The 23,509-nt window shown below is 44.7% G+C and overlaps 2 protein-coding genes across 5 annotated transcripts; one reads left to right on the top strand and one right to left on the bottom strand.

Moving 5' to 3' along the window:
- The first annotated feature begins 427 nt into the window (after positions 1-427).
- LOC123054009 (disease resistance protein RPS2) lies at positions 428-16,792 on the top strand. 4 transcript variants are annotated; one of them, XM_044477650.1, is made up of 9 exons: positions 428-710; positions 832-859; positions 3,746-3,960; positions 4,054-4,306; positions 4,494-4,716; positions 4,806-4,926; positions 5,620-5,790; positions 13,259-13,420; positions 14,444-16,792. In XM_044477650.1, the coding sequence occupies exons 3-9, from the start codon at positions 3,787-3,789 to the stop codon at positions 16,577-16,579; spliced, it is 3,240 nt and encodes a 1,079-aa protein (XP_044333585.1). In that variant the 5' UTR covers positions 428-710; positions 832-859; positions 3,746-3,786; the 3' UTR covers positions 16,580-16,792. The 4 variants fall into 4 exon arrangements, with proteins under 4 accessions (XP_044333585.1, XP_044333583.1, XP_044333584.1 ...); XM_044477648.1 differs by having other exon boundaries at positions 3,750-3,960; XM_044477649.1 differs by lacking the exon at positions 832-859 and having other exon boundaries at positions 461-710; positions 3,750-3,960.
- Positions 16,793-18,873: 2,081 nt separating this feature from the next.
- LOC123054010 (protein disulfide isomerase pTAC5, chloroplastic) lies at positions 18,874-21,272 on the bottom strand. Its single transcript, XM_044477652.1, has 6 exons — positions 20,459-21,272; positions 20,038-20,133; positions 19,847-19,936; positions 19,499-19,727; positions 19,298-19,335; positions 18,874-19,196 (listed from the first exon to the last, which is right to left on the bottom strand). The coding sequence occupies exons 1-6, from the start codon at positions 21,113-21,115 to the stop codon at positions 19,095-19,097; spliced, it is 1,212 nt and encodes a 403-aa protein (XP_044333587.1). The 5' UTR covers positions 21,116-21,272; the 3' UTR covers positions 18,874-19,094.
- Between the last annotated feature and the right edge of the window lie 2,237 nt (positions 21,273-23,509).

Consider the following 23,509-nt stretch of genomic DNA (forward strand, 5'->3'; position numbering starts at 1 on the left):
AAGTCAAGTATTTTAGAACGGAGGGAGTATTTTTAAGAACGGAAGGAGTACATCATTATGAGAGTGTCGTTTTTTGCTCTTCATGATGTTAAAAGTGGACTCGATCTGTTTTACATCATCTATTGAAGATGTTCTTATCGTCTGTTCGTACGCGCGTGTGAAGCCTTTTTTTTTTGGTTGGCAACATCACCACTGCTGAAAAATCATACTACTCCACAAGATGCATGCTTAATTATTACTCCCTCTACCCTGAGTTACTTGTTGCAAAGATGGTTGTATCTAGAGATATTTTTAGTTCTAGACACATTTATTTCTGTCAATTAAGTGATAAGTAATCCCGGCCGGCTGCCGTGTCTGACTAATCGTAGTGTTCAGACTTCAGAAAGCGTGCCCAGTCCAACTTCAGGCTGCCAGTGGATGAGAAGAAGTACTTCGGGAAATGGTGATGGGACCCACGCAATGAATAAATGCGCCCACGTTCTCTGGCTCTCTATCCTCCTGAGCCGAGTCAAACGCTCCTACCTACCTCCTGCCCTGCTCTCCATCCACACCAGATCAGGGAGGGCACGGCGGGGTGCTCGCCGGAGCGCAGAGAGGATAGGAGGCGGCGGCCGATGATTTGCTTGCTTCGTTGAGCAGCGGCTGGTTTGCTTCATCACATCTTTCCATTCTTGGATAGCCACACCGGCCCGGCGACCACCTCTCTGCTGGTACGATATCCCATCCACATCCCCTCCTCAACTCTCCTCCATATGCCCCGTAGCTTCACAAGAGTCCGTAGCTTCACAAGAGTAAGCATGCAACATCTGAAATAATTCACTACTCACGCAGGAGCTAGCTGCAGGCCTTGCATTTCCAGGTAATTAGTTACTGATTAACATCTTTTTATCGAACCTCTGCTAGCTTAACCATGTTTAACTCAGCTTTTGGCATGCTTACTGTCGATTTGCTGCCAACATGCTACACCTACCTCTCGGTCTAGTACTACTAGTTGGCAGGGATTATTCATGCAAACAGCAATACTGATGTTGGGTTTATGCATGGAAGAGATATATGCTTGCTTGCTTTGTTTCACAGCAACTTATTCAGAACTAGAAAAACGCCCGTACGTTGCAACGGGGCCACATTAACTTTAAAAGTTCAATATTAATTATGTTAATATTACATTAAATATTCTCATACATATTAAGTGACATTGACGACCTTTTTTACCATCAAATTCTCACACACACACCCTCTCCCTCGCTCTTCCTCACTCTCTCTCCTCCTCTCCCTCACTCGGGAGGTGGGACGAAAATAAACCCGGAACGAAGACTACCAACTGAGACATTAGGAGTAGAGATCATTTAGTTGATAAGAATAAATAGAAAACGGTGTTAAAAAGGAGAAACAGATTATAATACATTGAAAAACCAAAAGGACGATGTAAAAGGGGATACGCCCTGCCCCCCGGGCCTTGCCACCGAACCGGCTCAGCGGTCCAGTCCCGGGGCGGTCGTCTTCTCCTATTTCCCGAGCCGCGTCGCTACAGAGCCAGGCTCCCGCCCGACCACCTCGCTGGCATCGAAGGGGAATGGATAAGGGTGACGCCCTGCCTTCCATGCCCCCATGGCCTCACTGCTCCTCGACGCCCCCTCCCAGATCCACTTCTCCTCCTCGCTCGCTCGATCCCGTCGATCTGGACGAAGTCAGACGCCACGGCCACCATGACCGACCCCGTCCACATGGCCACTGCCCTCCCTGCGGGCTAGGAGCTTGTCGAGGAGCTCCGAACGCCTTCGCTACTTCGTCTGCGCCAACGAGATCAAGTCCAGCACCCCCGCATCGACGTCGCTGCCGTCTTCCTCAACCTTGGGCCACCGCGACATTGCCGTTCGATCCGCGCAGTCCCGAGCTCCCATGTCTTCCCCTAGGGCGCCATTGACACCGCCATGGTCTCCTCTTGCCTTTCCCTTGTTTCCCCTCTCGTTTGCTCTCGTTAGGTATTTCGCCGTGGCCGAGAACCGCCGTCCGCCATGGCCATTGCAGGGGTAGCCACCGAGCTCCTCGGATTGACCCCGTGGCACATGCCCGCTCCTATGCACGCCCATGCCCGAGCCTGCCGCTCTTCTTCCGCGCCCGCGGGGCCACTCCCTCTCCATGCCCACGCTCGTGCTACACCGCGTCGTTCGCGCCCGCCGCTGCCGTCGCGCTCGCCGCAGCCACCGCACCACTGTGCCCTGCGCGACACACACCCTGGCCGCGCGCCACACTCTCGCTGGCTGCGCTCGCCCCGTCTGCTGCCGCCTATCCCTTCGCTCGCCCCGCTGTCGCGCCCCTGCCTCGCGCCGCCTCCAGTCGTGGCCATCTTCTGCCGGCCGCCCCCTCAGCCACGCCGGCCGCATCTCTGCCCTCCACTGTCGGCCGCTTGACTCGCCTGCTGCGTGTTGCTTCCTGCTGCTATGCGCTGCTCTACCGCTGGTACACTGCTGCGCCATGCCCTCGACACCGTCGTGGACAAATGTGGCGGAGGGATTGTTAATGGAGTACGAGAAGGAGGTGGCGGAGAAGGTGTGGAGAGGCAGGAGGTCTGGGGCGGTGTCACCTGGTTGCGCTGGAGGTGTTTATACGAGAAGGAGCCGGAGTGGAAGGAGAGGTCACAATTGGAAAGAATCGCAAAAAAATCATAACCCGGAGATCTCAGTTCAAAAAAATGCTAATATCGATGGAAAACATAGGAAATATTGGTTGTTATCAAGGAAAGGTAAAAATTTAGGAAAGTTAGGATTTTTGAACCGATTTCTATGCAAATGGGGTTTTATTGTTTGGTAACGTGATATCAGTACCTGCCCGTTTGTGACGTGTCTGATTAGGAAAGTTTGCAAAAAATGTTAAGAAACTATTTATTGGGAGGAAAGTTGTGATGTGTCTGTTATTTGTTTCCTAAAACAAATTTCACTAATAAGAGAAATCGATTGATTTAGATAAGTTAGGAAAGTTATATTAAAATGTATTATTTGTTTCCCGAAAATCTGTTATTTGTTTCCTAAGACAAATTGAACCAATAAAAGGAATCGATTGATTTGCATAATTTAAGGAAGTTAGATTAAAATGTATTATTTGTTTCCTGAAAATCTGGTATTTGTTTCCTAAGACAAATTGAACCAATAAAAGGAATCGATTGATTTGCATAATTTAAGGAAGTTAGTTCCGTGATTTGTTATACGTTAGGAAAGTTCTGGTTGTAATAAAGAGTGGAGAGAAAAATAAACCGATGGACCAGGGTGGGAGGGGGTGGTGGGAGGAGAGACGAAAAAAACCCAGCGAAAATAAACCGCGGAGACGATTCACCAACTCGTCCATTAGGAGTAGAGATTAGTACTCCTTCATACTACCTCTGTACCGAAATACTTGTAGCTGGGGAAACTAGTCCGCCAACTACAAGTATATCGGTACAGAGGGAGTAGTATATACTCCCTCCGTCCGAAAATACTTGTCATCAAAATGGATAAAAATAGATGTATCTAGAACTAAAATATGTCTAGATACATCACCTTTTATCCATTTTGATGACAAGTATTTCCGGACGGAGGGAGTATAATTTTACGCCTCAAGGAAAAAAAAGACAGTCTAAATAATTTTAGAAGTTTATGTTAGGGGTCAAAGTTTTTCAATATATTTGAAAAAAAAGATGATGGTTTCTTGATCTGCTCTAACAAGAAATAGTAGTCTCTCATAATAAAATTTGTCTTCATCTTGTTTCAAGCTAGGTTATAAGAACTCACATTACATATAACTGGAGTATCAATGGATCCGCAAGCTAGTAGTAGCAGGAGTATTACACAAAGTGACCTGGAGCGCATGCTACTTGATGAAGCCGCAGAGCCCAAGGCCCTTCCGTTCTCACTTTTGGAGAAGATCACTAACAATTTTTATTATAAGAACGAAATTGGTAGAGGTGGTTTTGCGGTGGTTTATATGGTATGGTGACCGTTCCCTGTTTTATCTTTACTGCTCAATATAACTTACATGAAATGAAAGCTAAATTTATCCATGCATATCCCGCGGCTGCAGGGAGTGCTTGAGAATGGGGTGGTCGCCGTAAAGAGGTTATATGATGCATATAAGTATGAGAAAGAATTCCTCCGAGAGGTTGAATCTCTCATGAAGGTGAAGCATAAAAATATAGTACGGTTCCTAGGGTATTGTGTTGACATACAAGGGAAGGTGGATAGGTATAATGGAAAAATTGTTATGGCCGATATACAAGAAAGATTGTTCTGCTTTGCATATCTACCTAACGGCAGTCTCGATAAGCATATAAAAGGTAAAATCATGTGCCGCCTAACATTTCTCTTCACTTTTATCATCTCCATTGAAGGTGACTTGGTTCAAGTAGCACGTGCATGTGTTTGAAGTTATTTACCTTGTTGTAAGCTATGGTGCAATATAAATTAAAGAGGTGAAATGTCTCAGTTAGGCACTAAACCCCCTAACTCATCTCTCATATGTAGATGGATCTTGTGGAATTGAATGGAAAACATGTTATCGTATAATCAAGGGGATATGTGAGGGACTACATTACCTGCACAGTATAAATATTATGCACCTCGACTTGAAACCTTCAAATATATTGATGGATGATAATATGGTACCAAAAATAACTGACTTTGGTGTCTCGAGGAACTTTGAGGAAATGCAATCCCGAACCGTTGCTACAAAAATGATTGGAACGATGTAAGAAATCTAAAACATATTGTAAGCTAAGCCTTTATCTTTTACAAGTATGATTATATCAACTAATCGGTCTATTTGTTTTCATGCAGTGGATACTTGGCGCCAGAATTCCACACCAATGTAATCACACGCAAGTTTGACTTGTATAGTCTTGGTGTTATAATCATGGAGATATTGACCGGAAAGAGGGAGTCTCAACCTGTTGAGAATGTAAGAACAAATATGTCACCATTCAAGATAAATTCTCACTCGATAATAGATCAATCACCTTAGGCTTGAACACTGCATGATATCATATCCTAATTTCTTAGAATTTTCATTATACTATCATTTGTGAAAGTGTACATCTGATGGTACAAAGCAGTATCGAGGAAAAATAGAACTTGATATGGAAAGAAAATTAGCATTCTTGGTAAGGAAAATTGATGGAAACTAAAATGGTACATAAATTATGAAGAAGCATTTGGAAGTAAAAGATCTGTATATATGGTGATATTTTTCATCTTGGACTATTTGGGCTCCTGCTACTTTTCAAAGAAAAAAGGTATGAACATGGATCACTACTAAAAAGACTACAAGGAGGGATGAAGATTTTCTTGAGTCGAACCCTTTTAAATGGATCAGAAGGTTTTCTTGAGTCGCATAAGTTATTATTATCTTAAAGAAGTAGTGTACCATTTGTCTGTAGATTTTTAATCAAACTTAAAAGTGCAATTTTCATGGTGCTAGATCACATGAGAAACTATGAGAGAGCGCATCATCTGTTGTAATTTGAATTGATGTGGTTTATGACTTTACGTGTCAACATCGGGTGTGGGGTTCGCATACAGAATACATATGTGCTTTAGTTTACGTAAGGAGATGTCTCTGATCCATTTCGTATACAATATGGCAATTTCATAGGTGCTTGAAAGTTGGAACAATAGGTTGGAGCTATCACAGAGAAACCAACATTATGAACAAATACGAGTGTGCGCTGAGATTGGGATTGAGTGCATAGAACACGATCCAACAAACAGACCAGCTAGTATGACACATATAATGGATTGGCTTGCTGAAACAGAAAGAACAGAGGTATGTTTCAAAATTGAGATTGATCGAGCTTGTATTTTCTTTTCAACCCTGCTATATACTAGGGACTACATACAGAGCAAAATGAGTGAATCTACACACTAAAATATGTCTATATATATCCGTATGTAGTTCGTAGTAGAATATCTAAAAAGACTTATATTTAGGAACGGAGGGAGTACACAAGATAATCTGGTAGAATTATGGATATGCCTTATGCAGGGAGCTGCTTACATATTTTTTAAATACATATGCTTGGGATCTGCTCACAATGTTTATTGCACAACACTGCGAAACCCATCCTAAAATAATCAATAGTTACTCCCTCCATAAACTAATATAAGAGCGTTTAGATTACTACTTTAGTGATCTACACGCTCTTATATTAGTTTACAGAGGGAGTACTAAACTTCTTATTAGTTGATGACTAATGCCTCGGTTCCATGGGTAGAAAACTTATTTCGACCCCATCTGATGATCCAAGCAGAGAGTGTGTGTGCGCGCGCGCGCGCATGACTTGAAACAGATTATCGTCCATTCCATGGACCCTCCATCCTCGCAGCTCTCTGCCTCCCACTTGTTCTCGATCACAGCAGCCGGATGAACACACACTGGTATGAGTTGTTGACATGAGATTAGCGGTTAGGGTCGCTGGGCCTGAGGCCACAAGGGTTCCATGAATACCTCCTTTTGGGTGTACAAGGAATCCACAGGCTAACTTTGACCGTTAGTTTTACTAACAAAATATTACTCGTGATCCATTTAAAAGGGTCTGACTCAAGAAAATCTTGTACCAATGTAAAGTTTTTTTTTTTGAAAACCTAGGCCAATAGATGTGGATATTCACCGCCTCAAAAATCTCATCTTCCCTTCTAATTTTGGCATAATTAGTAGCAAACCATACATACTGAGAAAGGCTCTCGCCCCACTACGACCAAACTCATACAACTCGATAGAACAACACACACAAGGCAAGAAACATGGGCGTTAAGAACAGCTACACTACTCCCATACAACTCCAAGCCATCTACAAGAAGGAAGAGAGGGCACCGCTCGATGTCTTCGGAGTCCTCAATCATGAATGGGTCACTACGAAGAGTTGAAGCCATGCACGATGAACCGTGTACTCCAAAGCGGCACCTTCAGGAAAGGCACGACACTGGAGCACCGCCACCGCCCGATCAGGGATCAAGAATTCCCCTGGAGCAATGTGGAAGACAAAGAGGAACCACGAGGACGGCTTCAAGAAGTAGACGACGCCCGTAGGCGCCGCCGCCGCTGTCTTGGCAGGACGTAGTGCAGCACGCCACGAAGACGCTCGTTGCACCGCCACTACTGATGGTCGCACATTAGCTACCACACTGCCCTCACGACCATGTAACCAGCCAACACCCTAGCCGCAAGCTCCGCCCATGAGCACTGCTGCTCCCACCACCAAGGTCGTCGCCCCGACATCCAAGACCACCCCTCGACCGCCATCACCGCACATAGACACCGTCAACCTGTTAAGGGGCAGAAAAGACCCCTCCTTCTGCCCCAAATGAGTTCCTTTGGCCGGAAGGGGCCTCACATGTAAGTTAACGGTCAAACAAACGGTTTGTTTAGGAGCGGCCCGACCTGTCATAAATAAAAGCAATTTTAATTTTAAACCATACAATCATTTTTTTCTTGAAACAACCAACCAACTTTGTGGTAGCTTTTTGGAAATTTTGTAAAGTGGTAGTTTTTTGGAATCCTAGCGCGAATTGCGGTAATTTTATGCTACTAGAACAATGCCCGTGCGTTGCAACGGGATATAAATATTTTAGTACGTTAGTTTGTGATTTACCTGTCAATAATAATGTGATTGTGTAAATAAATGTCCATCAAATTCTGCCCGTAAATTACCTTGTATTTTGATTAGATGTTTGGTATGTAAATTAAAGTGAAATTGGTTGAGAAGGTAAGAGCTGATTGATTATCATATACATGAAAGGTTGGACGAAGGGGTGGTGGAAAGAAAGATGAAATGGGAACCTTATGTTCTTTCTGTTTTATTTTGTTTTTTCTTCTTTCTTTGTTTTTTTGTTTTTCTTTTCTGTTTCTTTTTTCTTTATTCGTTTTCTTATTTTTCAAGTTTAATATCTTTTTTACAAAAGTTAATATTGCAAAAGTTGTTCAGAAACTCAAAAAATTGTTCATGGTTTTAAAAATGGCTGTGTTTTCCTAAGTGTTCATAAATTCAAAAAATGTTCACATTTCTAAAAAATTGGGTACTTCAAAAAAAGTTTCTGTTTTTCAAAAATTGTTCAGAATGTTTTCTTTCATTTTTTAGTACACCGGGATTTCAATAAATGTTCCTGTTTCCAAAAAATGTTCACAAATTTTTAAAAAGTGTTCTCTTTTTCACATTTTTGTTCACGGATTCAAAATGTGTTCCCATTTCAAATTGTTTGGGATTTTCAAAATTGTTCGCCATTTCAAAATTTGTTCTAAAAATTCAAAATATGTTCGTGATTTTAATAAGTGTTTAAAAATATTTTTTGAATTCTAATTTTTTATCCTGTTTTCAGAAAACTGTTCATAATTTCAATAAATGTTCTCACTTCCTATTTTGTTCAGATTTTGTTGAGAAAAAATGTTTGAGGTTCCTAAAAATTGTACATGTTTTGACAAAATGTTTGAGCTTTTAAAATTGGTTCACAAATTTGCAAATGTTCGCATTCAAAAAGTTGTTCACTTTTCTAAATAATGTTGAAATCTTCAAATTTTGTTCGCAGATGACTAAAAATGTTTGGAACTTCAATTTTGGTTAATTATTTTGAAAAACCTTCATGATTTCAACATTTATTCATTTTTACTAAGAAAATAAAATTTCAAAATTTGTTCATCTATTTTAGAAATTGTTCGAAACGGAAAAAGAATCACCTTCACAAATATTGGTTCTTGTTTTTAGAAAATCTTCACAATTTTTTTAAAATCTGTTTGAAGTCCCAAAACAAATTCGTGTTTTCTAAAAACTTTTTTCAGAATTTGAAATCTTGTTCACATTTATTCAAAAATTCGTTTCATGTTTTCCGAAGTGTGTTCAATTTTAAAAAATGTATACATGTACAGAAAATAACATGCAACAGGGAATATCCCGCAACTTTAAGTCTTAAATAAGGTCCCGATGCACTTTTAATTACATGGAGCAATTAGCTCCAGTGGCTAGCACCACTCGTTGAGGAGATGGGCGTCACAGGTTTGATTTCTGTTTTTGCGATTTTTACTACTATAAATACAATTCGCGGGTGCCTCTCAATGGGCCGGCCCAGTCGCACGGCTCCTGTGCGTCACGCTCGCAAATCGCCGCAAAATGCGGCGCATAGGAGCTCCCTGGACACGACCGAGGGGACCCAGAGTTTCTGCACCCGAGCTCAACAGCAAAATCAAAACAAAATTCAAAAAGTTCTAATTTTTTTGTGAGAAACATTGACAAAAGTTTTAAGAGCTTGCAAAAATTCTTCATGGAATCTCATTCCTAGAAGCGCGTGGCAAAAAAACAAAATTCAGTGTTTCTCCCAAAAAAAGGGAATTTTTTTGAATTTTTTTCGATTTTACTGTTCACCAAGCTCATTTGAGCTCGGGAGCAGAAAGGCATTTTTGTAGTTGAGGCTTCTTTTTTACAATCATCTCCTCCTTTATTCATTCATAAGGGTTGTTGCATCATCTACAATCATGGATACCACCGGCTCCTTACAATAATCCATCGAAACATTAGAAGGAGCAAATCTAGCTATCCTAGCTAGTTCATGAGTTACCTGGTTACTCTCTCTAATACAATGTTCATAAATTATATGATTAAAATCTAGTGACATGTAGTAACAGTCGTCAAAGGTAAAGCTAGCTATTGAAGAAGAGTTACCATCTTGCAAAGCTGTAATGACCTCCGCACTATCCGAATTGATCTCTATCTTGCTACAACCAACCGTACGTGCAAGGTTCATACTGAATCTCACCGCTAATGCTCTGTTGTGGAGTCGAAGCAAATATCAACTTTTTCGTTTGCTGCAGCTATGAACTTTCCATTGTGAACTCGGAGGATGGCACCAACGGTTCCTTCAAGCAAATCATAGTCAAAACCAGCATAAACATTGAACTTCATGTATCCAACTCTTGGCTTCATCCATCCATCAGACCAAATCTTGGCCTTTGGCTTACATGCAATATAATGTAGTTCGCTGCCAGCCTTCCCACCACAAGACTAATTTGTGATGCACTTTGGGTCTCTTTTCCATGAATAAGCTTCATGCGCTCGTACCACAAGTACCAGGGCATTGTGGCAAGCGTCTCTCTCAGTTTAGGCAAACCAAGAACCTGAATGTCATGGTCCGGTAAACATAGCACGTACTCAAGTACCACTGCACCTGAAAGGTCAACCTGGCACACCCTTTTAATAATATCATACACCCCTAGTAACTTCCAAACTTCAACAGCCATGGGTGTTGGGAAAAACATAGTAGTAGAAAACAAAAATATCATCTTGCGGATCAAACCCAAGAACTATGAAGATGCAGATGCGGATTAGATTGGATCTTTACCAACTAGAGTTGCAACAGAAGAAGAGTCGGTGAAGATCATTGATACAGATTCCTGCAGCTAGGATTTACATCCTCCCAACCGCGAGAATTTTCTCCCTCGAGTGAAGATCGAAAGAACGATCTCTCTGTAGATATATACGCATATGTAAACATTGATTCGGCAGCGATTCACTATCTAAAACTTAGCGGTGCCGAAGAACTAGAGGTGGAGCAGCCTTGCGGCGTGATGGAACTATTCTGGTGGAGAACGAGAGAGGGGAGGGGCAGCCTAGCTTGCGCCTGGAATTGTGCAAATAGAGGGGTTGTCCCCTTCACTATATATGGGCGCAGGGGCAGGGAGGAGAGTTGGAGGAGGGGCTCCCTCCCCCTAGGGAGGGCGCAACAAGGGGTGGGCCCCACACCCCAGCCCTATCGCACCAACCTAGGGTTGGGCGCCAAGGAGGGGGCGCCCTCCTAATGGGCCTCTAAGGCCCATGGGGTTAGCCACCTATAGGCCTTGCTTACTGTGGCTGGGCCATGGCGCTCCTATGTCTCCGGGAGGTTCCAAAAAATTCTGCAATCTTCCCATAAACTTTTTATCCCCTTCGAAACATTTTTTGGTCTCCCGGTTTATCTGGTTTTCTCCAAAACGCTTTCCGTTTCACTGAAACACTTCCGGTTCTCTCTCAAAACTATTTTCAACATCTCTGAAACTTTTCTGATGATTTTCTCTTAAGCTCCTAACCTATCTAGTACTCGACAAATCGTTGACCCTTAAGCATATGATACCATAGGTTCGGTAAAGTATAGACATGACCGGAACTCCTTCCGTTCAACGATCAATAGCGGAACCATGGACATAAATATTGACCCCTATACCTACAGGAATTATTATCGAGTGAACCTGTAGTTACCGTGCGTTATTCCTTTTGCTTCGCGATATTTTACAAAATCCGAGGTGAGATTTATCGGCATCCCCGTGAACAACAACTTGATCACTATGCTAGTTTCCTCGTTACCAGTTTTGTTCTCTTTTCTCGTTCCCGCGTTCTGGCATCCCTGTGATTGAATCACGCTATGTCTTGCTAGACGATGATGTATACCGTCACACGAGAGGGTCCTAAGAATAGCTCTCCATCGTCGGAAGAGAAAATCCAAGTCTCGAGCTATCTAGTCCCTTGTCATTACCTTTTTGATGAATTTGTAAGTTTCTATTAAGGTTGAAGAACCCACAAAGTGCATCATCCGGTATGAACCTGATACTATCATAGTCTAAGGAAACATGCATAGTTTAACATTTTTGTGTTGTATACTATAAGCTTGTGACGAAAGGATCTCTTAGTATAACATTCAATTTGGGTCAGTTCAACACAAGTGTTCTTCTAACACTGTGTCCTCAAAGTTGTCGGTATCCTTGTTACACTAACTTATGCCCATGATTAGGAAAACAGAACCATCATGCAGCACTTGAACTAGTCTTAGAGGCGAGACTAGGAATCTATTTTACCATTATGATTCCACACATGCATATTAGTTTTCCTCTTAAGCCTCTTGGATATGCAGACTCGAGAACCATTGCAATTATAGCACAGAACATAAACATAATTATAAACTTGAAAATAAATAATAACATTTAAAATTGCCTCTAGTGCATATTTCCAACGAGGGGACACTCAAACAACAAGTTTCTAACATTGTCCAGGCCAAGATTGCATGTCGGGCAATGTGATTTCACCTTAATGTGTCATTCCGCAAGAATATCTCGACATGGAATAGCACTATGTAAAGCCCTCCAAATGAAGATCTTGATTTTGGATGGCCAGAGTAAACTCCAAACCGAATCCCAAGTATCGGTAGGTGTAGATGGGCCTATAGAAGCCTGCAATCTATGACCAAACTAGTTCTCCCACTCCGAATGGTAGGCTGACCGCACCATAAAAATACCAATCTTCGTATGACTCCAAGCCAAAAAATTCGTCCTTTCATGTAACGAAAAATCCTTTGAGCATCTACTTGCCAAAATGTTTGATTCACCAATTGTACATCCCAGTCTCCTGTTGAGGGGTCAATGAGATCACAGACCTAACAAAGAAAGATTACTGCTCAGACGGTTAGCACCTTTCGCGTGGGTGATTGTGGGATCCATGAATCCTCCCAAATTTTAACTCTCTCGTTGTCGCCAATTCTCAATATGTGACCACATATCAAGGTGTCCACTCCTGCCATAATGTGCTGCCAAGTATAATATGTTTCGTTTTCAAAGTAGCATTCATAAGATCTCCATCAGGGAAATATTTAGCCTTGAGAATAATAACACATAGTGAATCTGGGTTATCAATAAGACGCCAAGCCTGTTTTTCCAATAGTGCAAGATTGAAACAATGAATAACCCTAAACCCCACACCACCTTTCTTCTTTGGTATACACATCTTCGACCATGCGAACCAGCGCATCTTCCTCTGGGTTGTATCATCACCCCACCAAAACGAGACATCGCATATGTGATTCCTGTTCATTTTTTAGGAGTTTTAAAGACCATCGCATAAGTTGGTATAGCTTGCACAACTGATTTTAAGAGAACCTCTTTCCCTCCAGAAGATAAACACTTCTCCTTCCATCCCATTAGTCTCTGAATTAGACGATCAACCAAATACTGGAAACTATCACCTTTATCAAGTCCAAGGGCAGTCTGGAGCCCCAGGTTTTTTTTTGAAAAGGAGGATCACCCCCGGCCTCTGCATCTGAAAGATGCATGCGGCCAGTCGGGAGCCCCAGGTACTTGTCATTCAAGGCCTCAGTCTTAATATTGAGAGAGATGAGCAAATTTCAGCCTTCATTTTCACCTCAGTGGTTGGATTGGAAATAATCTTGATTTACCAATAACAAGCTGTCTTGATTTATCAGTACTAACAAGTTGATCCATGCCTCAGATCAAGCCGTTTGGTTTGGAGACCATGCTGAGTCAGCTCCATGATCTGTTTGAGAAGGGCTACTCAAACATAATTGGTGTGTGGGGTCAAGGAGGTGTTGGCAAGACGATGCTTCTACATGTTTTCAACAATGATCTTGAAAAGAAGGTCCATCAGTATCAGGTATGCTGCTTGGGAAAGTAGTGGCTGCACCCACCTTCCGTGCACCCACGGTGCACCCACGCAAGAAAACATAGCAAAAAAATTCTGAAACTTTGTGGGAATGAGCATCAACAAATGTTATGGGGGCTTGCAAAGTTTGGTGGTCACATAACATTCGAGGAGCTCTCTACAAAAAAGATAAAATTACAAAATCTGCTCAAACAGTGCCCTTACATTTTGACTAATTTTCAGTGAATTTGCCTTTTTTGTAGAGAGCTCCTCGAATGTTATTTGAGCACCAAACTTTGCAAGCACTCATAACATTTGTTGATAATCATTCACATAAAGTTTCAGAATTTTTTGAAATGTTTTGCTACGTTTTCTTTGCGTGGGTGCACCGAGCCTGGGTGTAGAAAAATTACTCTCATGCTGCTTTCTCCAAGACTGCAATTTATCCCTCGGAGTGCATATTTATCTGTACATTAATGTTGCTATTTAACTTAAGAGAATACTTATTTCAGTGACCATGCTTACATTTGAAATGATAGTCAAAGAAATGTTATGTATAAACAACAAAGAGAAAATTTGGCTGCCATGCATTTTAGTGAAGACAACAAGTTTCATTGTAGAACAGCTACACAGTGCACTGAAGTAGTTAAGTCTGAAGTAATGTTGGTGTTCTTGCACAGGGATAAGAAATTTAATATTATAGGTAAACATTAGCCAGTAGATATGGACATGAAAAATGCATTGCTATTTGATGCAATTAGTGTGCGTCATTTTGCTGTTTCCCACAAAATCCTTAAAAGGTTGCTCTTTTAAGCATATTTTTGTAAACCAAGTAAATATGCGTAAAATGTAGCTGCGTAAATTGGTATTGTTAACTTTTTTGTGTATTTGTTTTTTGACACATACATGCATCTCTTTTTTGGTACATCCTTCACTGATGCCATCTCATCATCTCTACTTTTTAGGTTATATTTCTATTCATTACCTTCTAGCTATAATTCATGTTCCCATTTTTCCTTAATTTGCTTGTGCCAGGTTGTTATCTTTATTGAAGTGTCCAATTCAGAGACGCTGAACACAGTGGAGATACAACGGACTATCTCCGAAAGACTCAACTTGCCATGGAATGATGAAGAGCCAATTGCCAAACGAGCCAGATTCTTGGTAAAGGCACTTGCTAGGAAAAGATATGTAATCCTGCTTGATGATGTGAGGAAGAAATTCCGACTGGAGGATGTTGGTATCCCAACTCCAGATACCAATAGCCAGAGCAAGCTGATCCTCACATCACGTTACCGAGAAATATGCTTCCAGATGAATGCACAAAGAAGCTTGATTGAGATGCAGATTTTGGGTAACGATGCTTCATGGAAACTGTTCTTGAGCAAGCTGAGCAAGGAGGCTAGTGTAGCAGTTGAATCGCTTGGTTCCCAGACTAGAGAGCACGCTATGAAAATAGCCCAAAGTTGTGGAGGCCTGCCACTTGCACTCAGTGTCATTGGGACTGCTGTGGCATGCTTGGAAGAGGGACAGTGGAGATCAGCTGCGGGTGCAATTGCTACCAATATGGACAATATTGATGGTGTGGATGAAATGTTTGGTCGGTTGAAATACAGCTACGACAGGCTCATACCCACTCAACAACAGTGTTTCCTATACTGTATTCTTTTCCCAGAATATGGTTCTATCAGTAAAGAGCAACTTGTTGATTACTGGTTAGCTGAAGGTTTGCTATTAAATGGTTCTGGAAAGGGTTATCAGATAATTCGCAGACTTGTTTCAGCTTGCTTGTTGCAGGTCAGTGGCTCAATGTCTTCAGAGGTAAAAATGCACCATACAATTAGGCAACTGGGGTTTTGGTTGGTCAACAAGTCAGATGCAAAATTTCTTGTTCAGCCAGGGATGGCCTTGGATAATGCTCCATCAGCTGGAGAATGGAAAGAAGCTACCAGGATCTCCATCATGTCTAATAACATTACAGAGCTTTCTTTCTCGCCGAAGTGCAAAAACGTCACTACATTGTTGATCCAGAACAACCCAAATTTGAACAAGATGAGCAATGGATTTTTTAGAACTATGGCGACCTTGAAAGTGCTCGATCTTTCTCATACTGCAATAACATCACTTCCAGATTGTAAGACATTGGTTGCATTGGAGCATCTGAATTTGTCTCACACACACATTGTGAGGTTACCTGAGCGCCTATGGTTACTAAAAGAGTTGAGGCATTTGGATCTGAGTGTGACTACTGCACTTGAAGATACCTTGAACAACTGCTCAAAGTTGCACAAGTTGAAAGTGCTCAATCTCTTTCGCAGCCGCTATGGTATCCGTGATGTTGACGACCTGAATCTGGATTCCCTGAAGGAACAACTACTCTTCCTCGGAATCACTATTTATGCAGAGGATGTGCTAAAGAAATTGAACATGCCTGGTCCTTTGGCAAAGTCAACACATCGCTTAAACTTGAAGTATTGTGCAGATATGCAATCAATCAAAATCTCTGACCTCGGCCACATGGAGCACCTTGAGGAGCTGTATGTTCAATCATGCTATGACCTGAACACAGTCGTTGCTGATGCCGAGCTTACAACTTCACAGTTGCAGTTCCTGACCCTGTCAGTTCTTCCCTCGTTGCAAAGTGTCGTTGTTGCGCCAATGCCCCATAATTTTCAGTATATCTGCAAATTGATCATTTCACAGTGCCCCAAGTTGTTGAACATCACATGGGTCCGAAGACTTCGTCTTCTTGAGAGGCTTTTCATATCTCATTGTGATGGGATGCTCGAATTTTTTGAAGATCGGGAAGACGAGGAGCAGTGTGGAGAACAACTGAAAGTGCAGGGTCATGCTTCAGATAAACAAGAAGATCATGCTATTGTAGAAACTTCACGGAATGACACAGGGCAGAATGACTTCCCAAAGTTGAGATTGATTGCATTGACGCAACTCAAGAAGCTGAGTAGTATTTGTAAACCAAGAGAATTTCCATGCCTTGAGACCCTTCGGGTGGAGGAGTGCCCAAATCTGAGAAGCATCCCGCTGAGCTGCACGCGTAACTATGGGAAACTGAAGCAGATATGTGGCTCATTTGAATGGTGGGGGAAACTGCAGTGGGAAAATTGGGAGGAGGCGGCATATGTGGAGAGAACCTACTTCATTCCAATCTGACAGAGCCCCAATTTCAATTGCTTTTGTATGGCATGCAGGCGGCTTAGTTCTGTCTTCAGTCTTCACACAAATAAGAGGTCTCCTTTTAAATTGTTTAAAATTTGTATATGTGACGGCGTAGCTTCTATACATTCTTAGAACTACATTCGTGTACATGGTATACTCTGCAATTTGCTGATATTGCATTCATGTAATACGATTTGTTTATTTAAATCACAGTCAATAAGGGTCTGTGACCTTGTGTCTTATCACTTGTGCAATCTCTTCACAAACAAGTTTCAGGGTCATTATTAACCCAGTTACATAGGATCATTACCCTTCTCAAGATTTGAGCCAAACCTTAGATCTGGCATGAACATAAAGCATATGGCATGGGATGCACCACTTTGTTACAATATAGGGATCGACTGATTTGATGAGATCAGGCGAAATGTTTCACTGATTGGATTATATTTGAAGTAAAAATGGCTTCAACATTTCTAGTTTATAGAGGTACCTTTTGTAGAAACATGCCTTCGGGCGGCGGCGGCGGCTGCGGTCGGCGGCGGCCGGCTTGGCTGCGGTGGCGTGCAGGCTGCCTTCAGATCGGCGACGGCGGCGTGGAGGGCCTGGTGGTCTCGTCGGTGGCACCTTCGATCAGATCTGTTCTGACCGGTGCAGCCGGCGGTGGTGGTCATCTCTTCCGCCAGAGGTGGTCGGCCTGAGGCTGGGTGTTCGGATCTCGGGATCCGTCATCTGGCACCAGCTGCGAGTCGGGGAGACGTAGTTGCTGGTGAAAACCGAGCCGACGGCGGGCGATGGCGGCGTTCCACGTCGTTACCTTGATGAAGGCATCGTCATGTGACTACCGTCGACCCACTCGTATTGCTCCGGGGAAAACCCTAGGATCTGGTGTTCCAGACCGGACGATGGCGGCACTGCGGTGTCGTTTCTCTCTTGGGAGCGTCGTTTTGTGGAGCAGGGCTAGAAGTCAGAGGCAGGAGGTGGAGCGGCTTCGTCTTGCACGGAGCTTTGGTGGAGATGTCAAGTCATGCCTGACCGACAGGTGCTAAGCTTGGTCATGCCTGGTCGGCAGGTGCTACGCACGACAGATCCTCCAAGGGCTTCAAGCTGTGTCGGCTGGTGGTACTTGGCAGCATGGCGCTGAGGTGTATCAGTGGCGACCGTGACGTGTACAGCTGTTTGCGCCCAGATGCAGAGGCCAGGGGTCATCCTCCTTTTCTAAAAAAAAGAGGTACCTTTTGTAGATTCTTTTTCTCGATCATTTATTTTGTACTTTGCCTATGAGCCCTTCATTGCCCACAGCATTCAGAATCTAAGATGGCATGTGAAGTGCATCTGAAAGGGAAAGGCATTTGGATTGGAAAATGATCTTAGTTCCAGTTGCAGAGGTAAACACTGCAACAGGCCTGCTATTTCTTATTTTATTTTTTTGACTGTGTTAAAAATTATTATTTTTTGACTCTGCCTGTTCGGTAGGGGTATCTCCCTGCCTCTCTTTTTTGGGACATCCCGGCCTCTTAGAACAAGTTATTGCTGCTGTCCCAATTTCTGTTCCTTCTCTGCTTTAAAGTCAGAAACAGCAGATTATATATTTTTACCTAGTATAGTCAAACAATGTATTATTTAAAAAAGAAAATTCAAAAGAACATTTGTGAGAAGCAGCCAGCGTTTTTCTTTAGTAGTAATAGGTTGGTTAACTCCATCAATGTGTTGTATGTTCTATCTCCTGTTACCAGAATTATCATCGGGAAATCAGCATCTGTTCTCACTAGTTTTCCCATTGTTGGACATATTTTGCAGGCAACGTTCACCTTGTGCTGTGCGGGCAGCAAAGGATTACAAGTTTGCCAAGTGCCACATTTCAAAAGTAATATTCTACGAGGTAGAACTATGTTCACTCTCAATCTCTCATGGTAGCAACTTGATGACCTGTACAAGCATAGCAGCTAGTATGTTTAATGCATGCTTCCCATGTACTCCCTCCGTTCCTAAATATTTGTTTTTTTAAAGATTTCAAATGGTTACCACATACGGATGTATATAGACATATTTAGAGTGTAGATCCACTCATTTTGTTCCGTATATAGTCACTTGTTGAAACCTCTAGAAAGACAAATATTTAGGAACGGAGGGAGTAAACTGCATGGCAAAATCAACCAAGTTGGAAATACCACCAGTCCACCATAGCCTTGCTGAAGATCAAATACTTGCTGACAGATATAAATACGTTTTTCCTATAAATACTATGAATGGTGAAAATATTTGAAGGCATGCCAATTTTACAAGCTTGATTGACAAAGCAATCGCTTCATTCGTTATTTTCCCCATTTTCTATTGTACATAATAAAAGGTATTACCTAGGTCTCTATGCATCTATTTTCATAGTGTAGTATGACAATGTGATTATATTACTGAAAACATGTTGCGACAAAACTGGAATAGTTAGTTAACATCTATATAAGCTGCCATAGACGTTGAACTAAGGCTGAATGTTGCTCATTCTTCTTCTGCTTTAGCTGTGCACTGTATTAATCCCTTGACAAACATCACATATAGTGTAGCCAAGGCCTTCACAGTATGGGCACTTTGTGTCTTCGCCAACCCACTCCAAGAACTGCATTTTTTAAAAGTTAATGATTAAATGCATGTTTGAGAAGAAATAACAAGGTTAAATTAATAACATGGTGCGCTTCTGCAACCCGAACTCTAGCGCACCTGCGGTTCAATGTTGGGCTCACCTGTTCCATCGCATTCTGCAGGAATGAAGAAGGATCGCATCAATAGTCACAACATCGCAGAAGATTGACAGTAATAAGTAGTACAGAAGTCAAGCCAATGGCAGTGGTTTATGGCACACCAGAGGCTGGGATTTACACTAGATACCAATGTAGAGTTAAGCAGCAGTGACTTGAGTACCTAGGCACAGGAGGCGGCCTTCGCCCCGGCAGGTGATGCACTGCTTTGTCGACGCAGCAGTAGAACCGCTGATCGGCTTATCCTTCTTGGTCAGCCTGGATGGATCTTCCCACCGGTTTTCGCCGAGAAGGTACACTCTGTGCTTGTTGTAGTCAATTTTTCCCTCCACGGGTTGCTGAACCTCTGCAGTTTCTGTTACAGGTGGAACAAGTGCTCCGTTTACGCCTTCCTGCAAGTAAAACAGAAGTATAACAGTCTCAGATGTGCGCATCAGGATCTCAATGTGTCGCCATGACCCATGACCACATCACTGAAAATCTGACTCTGGCTTGAAGTTTCCGAACTTGCCTTTCTGATATCGTCCTCGGTCCGTCCTGTGAATAGCATCTCGAGTAGCTCCGACGTCATCAAGCCGTCCTCCGTAGTCCCTATCGATGCCTGCAAACAAGAAATGCAATGTGGTACTGTGTGTTTATACTGGCTTAGCAGTTAGCACAGCTGTATCAGCGAATGTATGATGCGCCGGGCGTTATATTGACCTGCCATGTCTTGACGGCTCGTTCGGTGCCGGTTGAGAAGCTGGAGAACTCCGTGTCCTCTTCGCCCGAGTAGAAACCGAGCTTTTCCAAGGCTTCCTGCATGATGCACGGTACACTTGGATTTATATACAACCATGTACACAGAAAGTTCTAGCTCACATTCACATATACAAATCGGTACTATCCCTAAGTGCATTAGTTCACAGCCACGGTTCTTAACAATGTAGGGTAGAGCAACAGCAGATTGCACAACTTGCAGTGAGGATATCTAGCTACGTAGAAAGAAACACAACATTGCCAACAGAACAGAGCATCTCTGTAGTGTGTCGAACCGCTGCCATGTTCGGCCCAAGCCCAACAACAGGTCGTGCATGGCGAATCCTAGCCAAAACGAGAGGTGCGCGACCGCGGCTACGCTCACCTGCATCGCCCGCACTTCCTCGCCTTCGCTCCCGACCCTCAGCGCCCGCTTCTTGCCGCTGCCGGCCCCCGCCTTCGGTTTCGGCTTCGCCTTGGCCTTCTCCTCGACCACCACCACCTCCTTCCTCACCTCGACCTCCTCCGCCACCGGCGCCGGCGCGGGCGGCGGAGGTGGCGCCACGCGTGCCGCAGGCGGAGGTGGAGCAACGCGCGGAGACGGCGCGGGGGGATGCGGAGGCGGAGCGACGCGCGCAGCCGGTGCTGGGGGAGGCGGAGGCGGAGCGACGCGCGCAGCCGGTGCTGGGGGAGGCGGAGGCGGAGCGACGCGCGCCGCCGGTGCGGGAGGAGGCACGGGCTTGGCGGCGGGCGGGAGCGGCTCGAGCGCGCGGAGGCGCAGACGGAGCGCCGTGATCTCGGCGAGGAGGGCCTCGCGCTCGGCACGCCAGCGCGACTCCTCGCGGAGCCAGCGCTGCTCCTCTCGCAGCCAGCGCTGTTCCTCGCGTAGCCACCGCGCTTCCTCGCGCTCCTCCCACGCCGAGGAGGAGGAGGAGGAGGCGGCCGACCGGACGAGCTGGAGCACTGCGCGGCGCGGGCAGGGCCTGTGGTGCGGGCGGTGGAAGGAGGAGACGGACGGGAATGCGGCGGTGGTGATGATCATGGCTGGTGGCGAAGGGTAGTGGCGTGGAGCTCAGTGAGGAGATTGGCAGTGGCCTCTGGCCAGTGGCCAGTGGATATCTCTCGGCTTCGGCCGTTGATATTTCGGGCGCGCCGGTACGGTACCGCAATTGCAGTTGGGGCCGGCGGCCCGATTTGTGAACATTTGCCCAGTTGGCTGTAATAAGAAGGCTTGGCCTACACAGAGCATTTTTTTTTTTAAAACGAAGACGCTAGGAGCGTCCGGCTTTAAATTAAGTACGCCGATAACTGCCACACGTGTGGGCGTTAAGGAATCTGCCCACACGTGCGGGCGTTAAGGAATCTGCCCACACGTTCTGTGTGGTGCCTAAGAGGACCAGCCCACACGTCTGTGTGTGGGCAAAACAACTAGCGCCCACACGCCTCTTTTTTTCCCTCCCGGTCCCTCTTACACGCGTGCGTGTGGGCGAAATAGATAACGCCCACACGCCCGGTACGTCAGGCCTCGTACCTCGTGGTCCCGCACACCCCACGTGACACTTTACCGCGCGCCCTGCAGTTGCCATGGGCTAGACCCTCGTCCATGTTTGTTTAAGTGCAGTTGCCATGTCGCTGAACTACGGTTGCCATGTCGGACAACTACAGTTGCCATGTTTGCTCAACTGCAGTTGCCATCTCAGGTCAAAGTTTCAGATTGCCATTTTTTGGACAACTACAGCTATTGCCATGTGTGGTCTGGTCTACTGCAGTTGCCATGATTTCAAAACTTTAGGAGTTGCCACCTACTAACACTAGGCAGTTGCCATGTAGCGCTACAAAAAAAGGCATGGCAAAAAACAGGTTCGGGTAAAAAAGAGAGTTGCCATGTGCTCACAAGCACGCTAGGGCAGTTGCCATTTAAAAAGAAAGAGTTGCCATCTGCTTACGTGCACGCTAGGGCAGTTTGCCATGTACCATGCAAAACATATGGCAACTGACATGTTCGGGTAAAAAAAAGAGAGAGTTGACATCTGCTTGCAATCACACTAGGGCAGTTGCCATGTACACTGCAAAACGCATGGCAACTGGCAGCTTGGGTGTGGGAGAGGAGGCAGGCGTGTGGGCGAGATGGCAAACGCCCACACACCAGCCCTTGTGCGTGACTGAAAACTGGTGTGTGGGCGAACTGCTAAACGCCCACACACCGGCCCCTCCGTGTGGTAAAACGGATATGTGGGCGACCTCTCTCGCACACCACACACGCGAGTTGTCCTACGTGGCATACAAAATCAGCTAATTCGTGTGCAGAAGTTAATAAAGCCCACAGCGGAACAGGCAGAGTATCAGATAGATGGTCACACACCCAAACACAACAACACGGCCCAACGATAACGATAGTCTAAGAAGGGTCCAAAAGTTGGGCTACGAGCTGATTACAAGGCTGAAGCCCGTGAGCAGAAGCACGCAGGCTCGCGAAAACAAAATGAATGCCCCACCGTCAAGGAGGCATCGCCGGCTCCCTAGCCGCCACATACACTTGGTGCACCCAAAGTTGCACTATCTTCATGAGATCAGTGTCCTTCCGCTTCGCCAACGGACTCCATTGCTGCAAGAGGATAGAGCATTTGCATATAATGTTAGCCGGGTGCGACGGGAACGTTCCTTCTATGGTAAACTTGTTGCGTGTGAGGCATAGCGACCAAAGCATCGCTCCGATACTGGTCCAGAGCACCCGTTTCGCCTGACCCTGCACCGAATGTAGGAGTTCTACAAGTTCGAAAGTGGATCGAGGATCCCAGGCAATCCCCCCAGCCTCCCGCACGGCACTCCACGCAAACCGAGCAAGAGGGAAGAGAAAAAAGGCGTGATTCGCGTTTTCTGGGTTCCCACACAACGCACAAGCTCCCGTTGTCGGGCCATTCCTTTTAGCAATGTTGACCGAAGTGGGTAACCGGTCCTGGAACATTTGCCATAGAAAGACTTTGATCTTAAGCGGAACGCGAGCGTGCCATAGACCTTTCACTTCTCGCTGCGCCGACCCCTGGCACAGTTTGTGGTATAAGGATTTAACGGTAAACCTCCCGGAGGTGTTGAGGTGCCAGGACACCCTGTCCGGCACGTCTGTTAGCATCACTGAGGTCGTCAGAGCCAACAAAGCCTCCCACCTTGCTGATTCCTGCACGTTGAAGTTTCGGCGGAAAGCTAGGGCCTGAGGAGCACCATAGCCTCGGCCACCTTAAGGTTCGGATGAACCGCTAGGGCATAGAGCTCTGGGAACTCTTCCCAGAGTGGTCGGTCGCCCACTGATAACCCACAAGTATAGGGGATCAATTGTGGCCTCTTTCGATAAGTAAGAGTGTCAAACCCAACAAGGAGCTAAAGGTAGAACAAATATTCCCTCAAGTTCTATCGACCACCGATACAACTCTACGCACGC

This window comes from Triticum aestivum, chromosome 2D, assembly GCF_018294505.1.
Source record: "Triticum aestivum cultivar Chinese Spring chromosome 2D, IWGSC CS RefSeq v2.1, whole genome shotgun sequence".
NCBI classification, from domain to species: Eukaryota; Viridiplantae; Streptophyta; class Magnoliopsida; order Poales; family Poaceae; genus Triticum; species Triticum aestivum.

Bases quoted from the DNA above. Each gene is read 5' to 3' on its own strand.
- LOC123054010 (XM_044477652.1), bottom strand. From the start codon at position 21,115: ATGATCATCACCACCGCCGCATTCCCGTCCGTCTCCTCCTTCCACCGC. The intron at 20,134-20,458 runs GTGAGCGTAGCC...TGCATCATGCAG, and splicing joins AGGAAGTGCGGGCGATGCAG to GAAGCCTTGGAAAAGCTCGG. The intron at 19,336-19,498 runs GTACTCAAGTCA...TCATTCCTGCAG, and splicing joins AGGCCGCCTCCTGTGCCTAG to AATGCGATGGAACAGGTGAG.
- LOC123054009 (XM_044477650.1), top strand. From the start codon at position 3,787: ATGGATCCGCAAGCTAGTAGTAGCAGGAGTATTACACAAAGTGACCTG. The intron at 4,717-4,805 runs GTAAGAAATCTA...GTTTTCATGCAG, and splicing joins ACAAAAATGATTGGAACGAT to TGGATACTTGGCGCCAGAAT. The intron at 5,791-13,258 runs GTATGTTTCAAA...TCCATGCCTCAG, and splicing joins CTGAAACAGAAAGAACAGAG to ATCAAGCCGTTTGGTTTGGA.